Source organism: Osmerus eperlanus, chromosome 13, assembly GCF_963692335.1.
Source record: "Osmerus eperlanus chromosome 13, fOsmEpe2.1, whole genome shotgun sequence".
NCBI classification, from domain to species: domain Eukaryota; kingdom Metazoa; phylum Chordata; class Actinopteri; order Osmeriformes; family Osmeridae; genus Osmerus; species Osmerus eperlanus.
Genome location: NC_085030.1, coordinates 15,463,960 through 15,477,292, shown reverse-complemented (window position 1 = coordinate 15,477,292; position 13,333 = coordinate 15,463,960). Strand labels below are relative to the sequence as shown.

The 13,333-nt window shown below is 51.7% G+C and overlaps 1 protein-coding gene across 2 annotated transcripts in view; it reads right to left on the bottom strand.

Moving 5' to 3' along the window:
* Nucleotides 1–13,333, bottom strand: part of abca1b (ATP-binding cassette, sub-family A (ABC1), member 1B) — a 35,437-nt gene that overhangs the window by 3,253 nt on the left and 18,851 nt on the right. For both annotated transcript variants that reach the window (XM_062475939.1, XM_062475940.1), the window contains exons 16-45: nucleotides 13,067–13,288; nucleotides 12,210–12,414; nucleotides 11,984–12,097; nucleotides 11,678–11,852; nucleotides 11,332–11,463; nucleotides 10,783–11,060; nucleotides 10,275–10,495; nucleotides 10,058–10,133; nucleotides 9,577–9,827; nucleotides 9,277–9,328; nucleotides 9,059–9,181; nucleotides 8,633–8,781; nucleotides 8,112–8,236; nucleotides 7,612–7,710; nucleotides 7,179–7,368; nucleotides 6,677–6,771; nucleotides 6,537–6,569; nucleotides 6,124–6,229; nucleotides 5,961–6,035; nucleotides 5,560–5,729; nucleotides 4,694–4,871; nucleotides 4,377–4,492; nucleotides 3,368–3,512; nucleotides 2,919–3,042; nucleotides 2,672–2,801; nucleotides 2,402–2,528; nucleotides 1,890–1,952; nucleotides 1,243–1,349; nucleotides 852–993; nucleotides 614–748 (exon numbers count right to left, since the gene is read on the bottom strand). In XM_062475939.1, the coding sequence (XP_062331923.1) occupies nucleotides 614–748; nucleotides 852–993; nucleotides 1,243–1,349; nucleotides 1,890–1,952; nucleotides 2,402–2,528; nucleotides 2,672–2,801; nucleotides 2,919–3,042; nucleotides 3,368–3,512; nucleotides 4,377–4,492; nucleotides 4,694–4,871; nucleotides 5,560–5,729; nucleotides 5,961–6,035; nucleotides 6,124–6,229; nucleotides 6,537–6,569; nucleotides 6,677–6,771; nucleotides 7,179–7,368; nucleotides 7,612–7,710; nucleotides 8,112–8,236; nucleotides 8,633–8,781; nucleotides 9,059–9,181; nucleotides 9,277–9,328; nucleotides 9,577–9,827; nucleotides 10,058–10,133; nucleotides 10,275–10,495; nucleotides 10,783–11,060; nucleotides 11,332–11,463; nucleotides 11,678–11,852; nucleotides 11,984–12,097; nucleotides 12,210–12,414; nucleotides 13,067–13,288 (4,158 nt within the window). The remainder of the gene's footprint in view (nucleotides 1–613; nucleotides 749–851; nucleotides 994–1,242; nucleotides 1,350–1,889; nucleotides 1,953–2,401; nucleotides 2,529–2,671; nucleotides 2,802–2,918; nucleotides 3,043–3,367; nucleotides 3,513–4,376; nucleotides 4,493–4,693; nucleotides 4,872–5,559; nucleotides 5,730–5,960; nucleotides 6,036–6,123; nucleotides 6,230–6,536; nucleotides 6,570–6,676; nucleotides 6,772–7,178; nucleotides 7,369–7,611; nucleotides 7,711–8,111; nucleotides 8,237–8,632; nucleotides 8,782–9,058; nucleotides 9,182–9,276; nucleotides 9,329–9,576; nucleotides 9,828–10,057; nucleotides 10,134–10,274; nucleotides 10,496–10,782; nucleotides 11,061–11,331; nucleotides 11,464–11,677; nucleotides 11,853–11,983; nucleotides 12,098–12,209; nucleotides 12,415–13,066; nucleotides 13,289–13,333) is intronic.

The following is a 13,333-nucleotide window of genomic DNA, read 5'->3' as shown; positions in this document are numbered from 1 at the left end:
CCTGCCACCAGACATGTCTATGCTCTCTCTCTCTCTCTCTCTCTCTCCCCCCACTCGCTAAGATTTCATGTCTTGCCCGACTTCCTCTTTTTCCTGTTTCCCCTCTCTCTCTCTCTTTCTCTCTCTCTCTCCTCTCCGTTTTAAACAACAAACAGCTAAAGTGGTGTGACCCCTCTCTACCCGGCCCCCATCGGAGTGAAACTGCAAACTGCGTGTGTTCTCCCAGAACGCCCCTGGAGAGAGCTGTGGCATGCCAACAGGAGGGTTTTAATCTGGCCGTGTTACACAAGCAGCCCTGGGAGGACTATTAAACATTGGTCATGTGATAGGGGTTTGTTGTTGTGTTGACCTGTCTCACCCAAGTCACCCCCTGTTGCTGAACTGTTTGTGCAACAACTGTTTTTGTTCACTGCTGGGTCATAGGCCTCTTAAGGTCTGGATTGTGTGTGTGTGTAGGGGTGAGTGAGTGTATGAGTGAGTGTGTGTAAATGTGTATGAGTGAATGAGGGTGTGTGTGTGTGTGTGTGTAGGGCTGAATGTATATGCCAGTCCTAATAAAAGCATGGCATAGTAGATCCTGGAGTACTGATAGGGTGCATGATGTTCTACCCACCAGGAAGACGACAGGAGGTCGACCAATCAGAGCCATGGCTGTGGACAGCTTCCTCATGTTTCCTCCGCTGTAGCTTCCTGCTGACTTGTCCACATACTTCACCAGCCCCAGTTTACGGATGCCCCACTCTGCCACCTAGTGGACCGGAGGAGAAAGGACACAAACAAGTTTGTTTTATCTGGCAGGCTATGGTTTGTAAGAATAATGAGAACATCACTCCACTCACACACTCACTCACCTCACAGACTTCATCCTCCGGCACGCCCCGGAGGATGGCGTAGAACTCCAGGTGCTCTCGTCCCGTCAGAAGGTCGTTGATGGCGTCAAACTGGGGGCAGTAGCCCATGTTCCTGTGCACCTCATCTATCTCTCTCAGAATACTGAACATACACACACACACACACACACACACGTTAATCTATCAACATACCCAGAAATCTCTAATAACACTGTAGTTCCCAGAATCCTCGTACCCAGTCTAAACAAGCCCTCAGTCCATGTCAACAGATTACAACCTTCCAGGAAACAAATGTCTATAGAACTGACGGTATGAGGGGGCAAACAAAGCAGGCTCAATCCCATTCTCCACCAGGTTTGCGTTTAAAGGACCTTTGACCTGTGGGACGTACCTCTTCCTGGCCAGGAAGGCCTCTCCGCTGGTGACCAGGGAGTCTCCTGTCAGCATCTTGAAGGTGGTCGTCTTTCCTGCTCCGTTCACACCCAGCAGACCAAAGCACTGAGGGGGGGGAGGAGGGATGACAGGAGGAGGAGGTCAGGAAGAGGAGGGATGACAGGAGGAGGAGGTGAGGAAGAGGAGGGATGACAGGAGGAGGAGGTGAGGAAGAGGAGGGATGACAGGAGGAAGAGGTGAGGAAGAGGAGGGATGACAGGAGGAGGAGGTGAGGAAGAGGAGGGATAACAGGAGGAGGAGGTGAGGAAGAGGAGGGATGACAGGAGGAGGAGGTGAGGAAGAGGAGGGATGACAGGAGGAGGAGGTGAGGAAGAGGAGGGATGACAGGAGGAGGAGGTGAGGAAGAGGAGGGATGACAGGAGGAGGAGGTGAGGAAGAGGAGGGATGACAGGAGGAGGAGGTGAGGAAGAGGAGGGATGACAGGAGGAAGAGGAGGGATGACAGGAGGAGGAGGTGAGGAAGAGGAGAGATGAGAGACGGTGGCCTTTCTACATATATATTCAAATCATTTCAATAAAACTATGAAACATCAAACAAAACAGAAATAGAAAGATATTAAAAGTGGGCAGTTCTGCGTGGTCTCACCTCTCCAGGGGGGATGCCCACACACAGGCGGTCCACAGCCGGCTTCTGTTTCCTCTTGTAGACCTGCAACACAGACGACAACCTGGTCACATCATCAGGCCTGACCACCTCGCTAGTTAACACAGACCATTTTTGACCTGACCCTGGTGATCTAGTGATCACGCTCTCTGACCTTGGTGATCGAGTGATCACGTTCTCTGGCCTTGGTGATCTAGTGTGAGCCTGACCCTGGTGATCGAGTGATCACGCTCTCTGACCTTGGTGATCTAGTGATCACGCTCTCTGACCTTGGTGATCGAGTGTGAGCCTGACCCTGGTGATCGAGTGATCACGCTCTCTGACCTTGGTGATCTAGTGATCACGCTCTCTGACCTTGGTGATCGAGTGTGAGCCTGACCCTGGTGATCTAGTGATCACGCTCTCTGACCTTGGTGATCGAGTGATCACGTTCTCTGGCCTTGGTGATCTAGTGTGAGCCTGACCCTGGTGATCTAGTGATCACGCTCTCTGACCTTGGTGAGCTGGCGGAGCTCCAGGATGTCTCCGTGGCCGAGGCCGTGAACGACCCTCTGCCTCTCCCGTGCCACGTCCTCGTCCTCCTCCCCGATCGGCCCCAGCTTGGTCAGGGTGCTGGTGGGCCTGCACACACACACACACACACACACACACACACTAATGGTGAACTCTCTGTGATAGAGAGGGATGGCTTTACCACACACAGGCTGGGGGTTAACACCTGGTTGTGTGTCTGTATGTGTGTGTGTGTCTGTGCGTCCTCTCACTTGGCCTTGATGAAGAAGCGGTACTGGATGAGGACGGTGATGATGAAGAACACGGCTCCCTCCACAGCCATGGCGAACAGGTTCTTCCCCACCATGTCCCACTCCAGAGGGGAGCGCAGACGGTTCTCCCCTGGGGACGAGAATCCAGAGAGCTTAGAGAGCTGGCAGCACACACACACACGCCACAACAACAACACACCACAACAGAGAGCGTCTGGGCTCTGGAGAGAAGCGCAGCACGTCTTACCGAACCTCTCCAACGCGTCGGCCATGGCCTGGTTCTTCACCATGTCGATGAGGCCGCGGCCCAGGCAGAAGTGAGGGAAGATCAGGAAGACGTTCTTCAGGATGTCGTTGATGCCTCCGATCTCCTGGAACACACAGGCAGGAAACGACACACCTTTCAGTCAACAGGGTTTAACGTAGGTCAGAGCAAAACAGCAGGGGTTGACAATGTTGTAAACTAGAACGATAGATGGACTGAAATATAGATGGATAAGACAGATCTGAATTGATTTCAGAAGGGAAATTCTGTATAAAAAATTATGGACGGATGGATAGATATAAGTTACAAATGGATGGATTATAAATGCAATGGATATATGGATAGATAGATGGCTTATTATTTCTCCTTTGACATGGAATGACAGAGTGTTACTGATCGTGGAGGGGGAGACTGTGGAGGCGAGGACCTACCTTGTCTCCAAACAGCTCCATGACGAAGGTGGAGATGGAGCCGTTGATGCCGATGAGGATGTTGACGCTGGTGAGAACCACGTAGGCCGTGCTGGGGATCTTGAAGAAGAAGGAGGCCGGGTACATCAGGGGGGTGATGGACCACCTGGGGAACACAGGGGGATGGATCAGGAGTAGAACATGGGGATGGGTACAGCTCAGTGGTAGAACATGGGGATGGGTACAGCTCAGTGGTAGAACATGGGGATGGGTACAGCTCAGTGGTAGAACATGGGGATGGGTACAGCTCAGTGGTAGAACATGGGGATGGGTACAGCTCAGTGGTAGAACATGGGGATGGGTACAGCTCAGGGGTAGAACATGGGGATGGGTATAGCTCAGGGGTAGCGTACAGATTTTACTGCAGATCAAGAGGTAACAGGTTCAAATCCCCCTCTCGGACATTGAGAGGGGGATTCAGAGTCAGGTGACCGCAGCACTAGGATGTGATTGGGCCGTGGTGTTTGTTCAGAGTCAGGTGACCTCAGCGCTAGAATGTGATTGGGCCGTGGTGTTTGTTCAGAGTCAGATGACCTCAGCGCTAGGATGTGATTGGGCCGTGGTGTCTGTTCAGAGTCAGGTGACCTCAGCGCTAGGATGTGATTGGGCCGTGGTGTTTGTTCAGAGTCAGGTGACCTCAGCGCTAGGATGTGATTGGGCCGTGGTGTTTGTTCAGAGTCAGATGACCTCAGCGCTAGGATGTGATTGGGCCGTGGTGTTTGTTCAGAGTCAGATGACCTCAGTGCTAGGATGTGATTGGGCCGTGGTGTCTGTTCAGAGTCAGGTGACCTCAGCGCTAGGATGTGATTGGGCCGTGGTGTCTGTTCAGAGTCAGGTGACCTCAGCGCTAGGATGTGATTGGGCCGTGGTGTCTGTTCAGAGTCAGGTGACCTCAGCGCTAGGATGTGATTGGGCCGTGGTGTCTGTTCAGAGTCAGGTGACCTCAGCGCTAGGATGTGATTGGGCGTACCCGTAGAGGAGCAGCAGCAGGGCCAGAGCAGGAAGGTTGTTGGACGACACGTAGGCCTTCTGCTGGAAGCTGATGAAGATGATGATGACGAGGGTGGCCGGGACCACGTAGTTACACTGCCACACAGCGAGGGTCAGAGGTCAAAGTTTACAAACAAGCTCTCATGTTTTACATTTAGGTGTTACTCTTCTAAACAGCTATAGTTCAACTTTTCACGCTTAAATTAAAACTAAGACATTTGTGCAGTTTCATTTTCCATAACGAGCACACACTGATGTCATAGTTGTTCCCTTTCAAAATGTCCCCCGCTGTCTCACCATGTCCCAGATGAAGTTGGCACACCAGTAGAGGAGGGGCTGAACACCGTTGATGAACTGCATGTGCTTGGCCTTGCTCACTCTCTCCTGGATGAGGAACACCACGAAGCTGGCCGGCACGAAGGACATGGCGAAGATCACACAGATGGACACCAGCACGTCTACTGAGGTGGTCATCCTGGAGGGGGGAGGGGAGGGGAGAGAGGAGGAGGACAAGAGGTCAGTGAGGTGTAAGAACACGTGAGATAACACTGTTGGAAAGTGTTGTCGTCATCAAAGTCGTTTTCTGTTACAGCAAATGAAACCATTACACGGTACAAGACCTCATTCCCTAGTAACAGGTTTATACTTACGTGGTGTTGGATTAAGTATTCTGAAAGCAGCTACTAATCACCCTATGACTGCTTTGTGTAATGCAGTCATTGGTGAGGTAAGAACATAATGTTCTTATAAAGAACCGTTCCCACCTCTTCAGAGAACTCCTTAATCCAGTTTTGGTTGCACAGTATAAACCCTTTCAATACGAGCGGCAAAGTTCAGTTTGTGTCCCAGTACAGGGGCCAGCAGAGGAAAGAGATGGAGAAAGAGAAAGAGAGAGAGAAAGAGAGAGAGAGAGAGAGAGAGAGAGAGAGAGAGAGAGAGAGAGAGGAGAGAGAGAGAGAGAGAGAGAGAGAGAGAGAGAGAGAGAGAGAGAGAGAGAGAGAGAGAGAGAGAGAGAGAGAGAGAGAGAGAGAGAGAGAGAGAGAGAGAGAGAGAGAGAGAGAGAGAAAGAGAGAGAAAGAGGTGAAAGCGTGGGTGAATAAAATCCCTATCGATCTTTCCATCCATCTAGGGTCACATGATCCTGGCCCTTCTGGGGTACTTACAGTGCCACCTGGGAGAGCTGCTCCTTGGTGAGGTTGAGGGGATGGTTGAAGGCAGAGATGCCGTACTTGTTGGGGTCTTGACCCTCGGGCAGGTTGGCGCGCAGGATCCCGTTGTTCATGACGTTGATGAAGCTTCCGATGCTGTGCCAGCCCTTGTTGTTGAACCAGATCTAGGGGAGAGAGAGAGTCCAGGTAACACACTGTCTGTCTTCAGCACCCACAAGGTTTCACGGAAATGATCGTCTTCTTCATCAGTGGAAGATAGGAATACTTGGATTTGGTCTTTTCTCAAAGTTTTTTTTTGCTTTACTATTTCCATTTAGCTTGTGCTCGAGACTTTATGCACTTTAGTTTTATAGAAGCAGGAGAGACTGTTGATAGGAGTGCGAGAAGCCACGTACCTTGACGTTGTTCTTGGTGTCCATACCGTTGATGAAGCCAGACAAACCGTCAAGGAATCGATCTGCTGCAGCTCCCTGAAATTTGTTTTTTTTTGGTAAATTGGTCTTGGTGGATGGAAGCAGCAATGGATGTTTCTCTATCAATAAAGATAATTGGACTAACCTTTTGTAGTTCGAAGATCTTCCGGACTCGATCGATGGCGTCGTCAATCTCGTCAGCAGGGGGCAGCACCTGCGTGCTGCGGGCACCGAACGAGAATCCTCCATACCTGCACACCGTTCAGGATTACATCAAACTTTATTCGTACGGACCTTTTTACAAGCAAAGTCACAAAGGGCTTCATAGACGCCTTCAGATCAGCACCTGTAACCAACCTAAAACCCTCAGAGAAGATGAGGACAAACTCTTGAGTGTTTTTCGCTGTGTGTGTGTGTGTGTGTGTGTGTATTTCCATGAGGATCATGTCAACATAACAAAACCATTTAGAATCATGTCAACAATATGAAACTGACTTTTCATTGAATGAAAATTACATTTGTAAAAACAAAAAAACAAAAAAGCTTGAAACAACATACCTAAATTCGTTGACCCAGATCTTGTTCTTCAGACTGAAGAGAAAAGAAAATTGCGTTGATTAATAACATGGTTTGTCAAAGTTAGCATAAACAGAAGCGTTCTCCTTTAGGTAGGGCACACGGTGTACTGTATGTTATACCTTTTCCCAATAATCTGAGCATAAGTCTTCACAAGGTAATCTGAGATGTTTCTTCCAGTCAGGTTGAGCAGGGTGTCAGTGGCGCTGATTTTAATCTGAGCGACAAAAGCAGAAGGTTAGTTCCATGAATCAGATTACAAAATCACATTACAAGATCAGATTTCAACTTTCTGGCAACAGTCCCCGCTGTGTTTTAAATTAACGACGAGGTTTGTGATAAAAGTTCAACCCTGGTAGCTAAAATTGTATTTTGCACCATGCCTGGTATAATACAGACTTTTCTTTGACTCAAACCACCACAATACTGTTAGAACCACACACTTCCTCTTTTAATTTCTGCTTTATTGTGACATAGTGTAGAATTACAGGCAATGTTGGAGAGAAAGAAGAGAAGACATGCAGGAAATCACCAAACTAGCTGTGGTAGTCATTTGTAAACACTCCCCGTCTCCCCAGGCAAGGTCAGGGGTCATGAAGGTCAAAGGTCACGGTCCCTGCTCACCTGGGGGGGCGGCAGGCCGCCAGCTCCTGCTGGACATTCCGGAAGCATCTTTTTCTGGCCGTTGCAGGTGCAGAAGCAGGGGGGCGACGGGTTCTCCATGGTCCAGTTCCCCGAGCTGAAGAGGCCCCGGACGCTCTCTGGAACCTCGGGGGCCGACCAGTCCTCATCGCCCATCGTACACGGAGCATCACTACCGGGAGGGGGAGGGAGAGAAAAGGGAGGGAGTGAGTGAGAGTGAGAGTGAGAGTGAGAGTGAGAGTGAGAGTGAGAGTGAGAGTGAGAGTGAGAGAGAGAGAGAGAGAGAGAGAGAGAGAGAGAGAGAGAGAGAGAGAGAGAGAGAGAGAGAGAGAGAGAGAGAGAGAGAGAGAGAGAGAGAGAGAGAGAGAGAGAGGGAGAGAGGCTCTGTCTCCTCTCCAGGACACACAGAACTCACGGTATAGTTTCTCCTTCCATGCAGCGGGTTCCAAATGCAGGGCTGTCCGTCAGGGCTCTGAGCAGGGCCTGCATGTTCACGTCCTGGGGGGCATCGTCACTGAGGGGCGGAGAACAACCCTCACATTAGGGGTGGGAATCTTTTGGTACCTCACAATTCCGTTCGAATCGATTGTTGGGGTCACAAATCGAATCACATTTTTTTTCAATTTGTGAATCGATGTGAATCCCTAGAAGACTGAATCGCGATTCAAATGTGAATGTTTTTCCCCACCCCTATGTCACATCCTGTCTCAAGACGCCCATCTAACACAACGCTGGTTCCCTCAAAGGACCTTCCCCTCTGTCTAACAGCTGACAGGCCAGGGACAGGGAACGTAGGGGGCGGCAGAGGGGACAACTTGCAGGAAACGGCCCGGGAGGGAATCGAACCCAGGCCCAGAATATGCTCTGTGGTATTTGTATTCCTGGTGCTGAAGGCCAGGGCTGCGGAGGTGCTACCTGATGAAGGTGACCTGCTCCTCGTACATCCAGGGCTGCAGCTCCAGGCTGGGGTACTTCCCAAAGGGAGGCACGATCAGGCTGAACACCAGGGCGATGCACACGAACACAGCAGGGAGCACAATCTAGCAGTAGAGGAGGACACACAGTCGTCACACAGCCGCCGCACAGCCGCCGCACAGCCGCCGCACAGCCGCCGCACAGCCGCCGCACAGCCGCCGCACAGCCGCCGCACAGCCGTCACACAACAGCAGAACCACACGCTCACCTTAGGATGGGCGTGGCATCTGACTGCAGGACAGGAAGTCGTAGGTTCAAAAACAACCCTGGACTTTGTATAGCTCGGTGGTTGGAGCATTTGACTCCAGAACAAAGGTTGCAGGTTTAACCCCCCCGTACTATAACAATAATATCCCCACTACAAGATAACTGCAGTGATAACGTCATATCTCAACTACCCACAGACACACAGCTGTAGGACTAAAGTAAGAACAAGAAATGTGAATACAGTTTGTTCGTACCTGAGCGAAGAAGCCTTTTCGGGAGCGACGAGCGTACAGGAAGCGCTTCCACATCAGGGCAACAAACTGCTGTTTCTTCAGACTCCAGCCCGTCACCTGGTACGAGCCCGTACCGTCAAAACAACCCAGCAAGTCCGTCTCTTTGGGCTCTACACGATAGAAAACATGAGCTGTTAGCAAACCTTCATAATCAATCCACCAAAGTCTACCCAAATCTAAAATCAGACAGAAGTAATCAAACTAAGTGTCCTACTGTGTATGTGTGTGTTACAGAGTGTATATGCTGGAGTGTGTGTGTGTGTGTGTTGCAGAGTGTGCGTGTTGCAGAGTGTGTGTGTTGCAGAGTGTGTGCATGTTGCAGTGTGTGCGTGTTGCAGAGTGTGTGTTGCAGAGTGTGTGTGTTGCAGTGTGTGTGTGTTGCGTTACCGGGGTCTGCTTCAGAGTCGTTGTCGTCTTTGTTGTCGTCGTCCTCGGTCAGTGGCTTGAGGCAGCTCTGGTGGTCGCCCCCGAAGGCGTGTCGCCGCCGACGACGAACAGGGAGAGTTCCGTCTAGACAGAGAGAGAGGGGGAGAGAGAGAGAGAGAGTTGAGCTGTAGCCTAGAAAAGTGCAACATCACCACAGTACTGCTGGTAGGACGCCTCACCTGAAGGGACCTCTGTGTCCACGCCGTTATCCTCCGCCACCTTCAGGAAGATCTACGAGTACAGGGGGAAAGACCCGGTCAAAAAACCGACACAAAACGGCACAGAGAAAAACACGGACGCTACAAAGTACGAACCTTCACCGAAACTAGGTTTCATGATTAACTGTGTAACCGTGGACCGACAATACGAACGTTTACTGGTTAATACTATCGGTTAAGCGGTGCTGCCAATTTAGAGACAATATCGCTGATATAACGTGCTTCCCTAAACGAAACGCAACAAAAGGCGGCGCCCCACACCTCCTCCAGCGTGGTGTCGGAGACGCCGTAGCTGGAGATGCCCAGGGCAGATAGGTGCTTGTCCAGGTCCTTGAACAGCTCCACGAAGGCTCCGTCCTTGGCCGCGCCGTAGGGCAAGATGTAGGTGAGCTCGTGGCCCAGGTCCTCCACCAGACGGGCGGCGTGGACGTGCTTGAAGATCAGGCTGGAGATCAGAGGCACGTCCGGGGGGACGAACGGCCCCTCGCTGATGGAGGCAGCATGGCCGTTCTCTGTAGCGGGACAAAGACATATTATTATTATTCAATATTGAGGATGTTGGTTGCTTGTAATACAATTTTACACAATTTTACGCAAATGACGGTCTTCATTTATCAGATGCGTTTATCCAAAGCGACTTACAGTGGGGAGCTGAACCTGCAATTCCCTTGATCTGCATTGAAACGCTCTATCCACTAAACTGTACCCATCCCCAAAATGATGACCTTGGTCGGATGCTTACCGATGGTGGCCGCCTCGCTTTCGTGCTCGCTGCCGAGGCCCGCGTCGGAGCTGCTGACCGAGGCACACTCCTCCTCCTGGAAAAGGAAGAGTTAAAACATTATAATTATTGTTTATATTCTTTGTATGTGTGTCCCCCCTCCATACAACAGCTGTGAGCCCAGGTGTGTCCACCCTCAGGTGAGAGGAGAGACGTTTCAGACGAGGCTCCTGCTCACCTTCTTGGTGAAGGAGACAGTGCTGGAGGAGTTCCTGCAGGAGCTGAGGGAAGGTTCTGGATCCTTCTTCACCAGGGTGAGGTAATATCCCGTCCCCAGCTGGTTCTTCAGGTACAGGGAGGAGCCCACGCAGCACAGCTTCCCGTGGGAGATGATGGCGATGCGGTCGCCCAAGATGTCCGCCTCATCCATGTGGTGGGTGGAGAGGATGATGGTGCGGCCTGAGGGCGAGGAGGGCAACAGGTCGCTGGTTAGTGGATGGTTGTGATTGGTTAAGAGCCCTTCGGTGCAGTTTGTTTGGATACAGCACTGTGTGGGATTTGTGTGGTGTGTGTAGCATTGTTATTTGATACACTGCTTTAACACTGCTGTTAAAACATTAAGTAACACCTCTGTATGTCCCATCCAAAGTATCCATCCATCCTTCTAACCATTTTCATAACCTCTGCCAAAAACTTGAGAGCATTCTCCTTAACGTGGCCCACCCGCGCTGGGATTCGGGGGTTACCTTGGCGATAGTTGAGCAGGAGGTCCCAGATGCCCCTGCGAGCGTAGGGGTCGACTCCAGCGGTGGGCTCGTCCAGGATCACGACCTTCGACCCCCCCACGAAGGCCAGTGCCACGGACAGCTTCCTCTGCATGCCCCCCGACAGGGTGCTGCTCCGGGAGCAGCGCTTGTGAGACATGCCCATGTCCTTGAGGGACTGGTCCATCTCCCCCTTCACCTGCTCCTCAGACAGCCCCTTCAGACGCGAGTAGAACCAGATGTGCTCCTCCACAGTCAGCCTGAGGGACACATCACATCACGTTTGATTTGTAAAACCCTTCTAAAAACACTGCAGTCAAATGCGAATACAGTCAATATAAAAGATACACATGAACAAATACAATAAAGATTCAACACAATCACACCCCCGCTTCCAAACTTCCTCACGACACCTCAGCTCTGGACGGAAACAGACATTCTCTACGTCACACACTCTTGGAGTGTACGAGCCCCTGACCGTGCTGCCCGGCCGGCTGTGGGCCGTGCAGACGGCGAGCGGTGAGGTCTTACATGCTGAAGAGCACGTTGTGCTGAGGGCACACCCCCAGGCTCTGTCTGATGGTGCTCAGCTCCGACCGGATGTCTCTCCCCAGGATGTAGGCTGTGCCGGAGGTAGGCGGGAACAGGCCGGTCAAAATAGACCTGGACAAAGAACAAAGTTTGTGTTTTTTTTTACATTTTACTTGATTTTAGATGTTGGTTTTAGTATATCTGAGTGTGGCAGTGTGCTTACATGGTGGCGGTTGTAGTATCTGAGTGTGGCAGTGTGCTTACATGGTGGCGGTTGTAGTATCTGAGTGTGGCAGTGTGCTTACATGGTGGCGGTTGTAGTATCTGAGTGTGGCAGTGTGCTTACATGGTGGTGGTTTTCCCGGCTCCGTTGTGGCCCAGGAAGGAGGTGATCTGGCCCTCGTAGAAGCCCAGCGTCAGGCCGTCCACCGCTAGCTTCTTTCCGTGGCGGTACACCTTCACCAGGTTCTCTATGTACACCCCCGGCTCCAGGTGGGCTGGTTCCTCCTCCACACACACAGCTGGACAACAACGTCAACAACGTCAACAACAACGATGAACAAGCAAGGTGTTTTGTGATGTATGAACAGTGTTTCCCACAGAAGAAATTGCAGCCCCCAAAAAAATCAAACCCCAAAAATGAGCACCTCACCTCCACGATTTCCCTTCCGACCCTGAGGAACTTTGGTCTTCCTGTTGTCTCCTTCTCCAAACCAGTAGGACTTAGTGAAAGGGAAGAACCAGGGACGGGGAATGCCATACTGACCTGAAACACACCACACACAACACACACACACACACCACAGAATGTGTATTAGTGACTGCACAGCATCCAATTGAACAGCCTCACAAAAAGCGTCATCCATGTTCAAACTCACCGGGGAAAACCGACTCGATGTACCAGGTCATGACTCCGTAGAGGAAGGAGTCGAAGTACATGAGGATGATGGCGGTGGTGAGGCTGTAGTCATCCCCCTCCATGGGGCTGGACACCAGGTTGTTCCACTGGATGCCCACCCCCTGCTCCTCGAACAGGGCAAAGTACTCGCAGCCGAAGCCGAACGCCACCGGAGACAGCAGGCTCTGGAAAGAGGACACAGGCATCAGTCTCTCCTGAGGAGGACACAGGCTCTCTGAGGAGGACACAGGCTCTCTGAGGAGCACACAGGCTCTCTGAGGAGGACACAGGCTCTCTGAGGAGGACACAGGCTCTCTGAGGAGCACACAGGCTCTCTGAGGAGCACACAGGCTCTCTGAGGAGGACACAGGCTCTCTGAGGAGCACACAGGCTCTCTGAGGAGGACACAGGCTCTCTGAGGAGGACACAGGCTCTCTGAGGAGGACAGTTAGGGAATCGGGCTCGTAATCTGAAGGTTGCCAGTTCGATTCCCGGCCGTGCCAGATGCCGTGCCAGATGACGTTGTGTCCTTGGGCAAGGCACTTCACCCTACTTTCCTCGGGGGAATGTCCCTGTACTTACTGTAAGTCGCTCTGGATAAGAGCGTCTGATAAATGACTAAATGTAAATGTAAATAAGCGTCAGTCTCTCTGGACCACCCTGGACGAGGCCGGCTGAGACAGCCACTGGACTGCAGCTAACACAAAGCACAGCTATTTGGATGCAGTCTAGAAAGTCTCCACACAGGGATGTGCACCCGAGTCCCGCAGGGTAGAGTAGAGCAGAACAGAGCAGAGTGAAGTAGAGCAGAGCTTCACAGAGTTGTGTTGTACTCACAGCGATGACCTTGCCCCCGAAGCCCACGTAGTCCTGCCAGGCCACACACAGCACGTAGGGCAGGTACAGCGTGAAGTAGATGATGCCCCCGCACGCCGCCGCCAGGTTGGCCCGCACAAACGCCGTGCTGATCAGGAAGCACTGCATGATGGTTACCACGGCGAACGAGCCCAGGAACAGGAACACCACGCCTGGGTCGCTATAGGGGAGAAGGTTACCCATCTGGAGAGGAGAGGAGAGGAGGAGAGGGGGAGGAGGGGAGGGGGA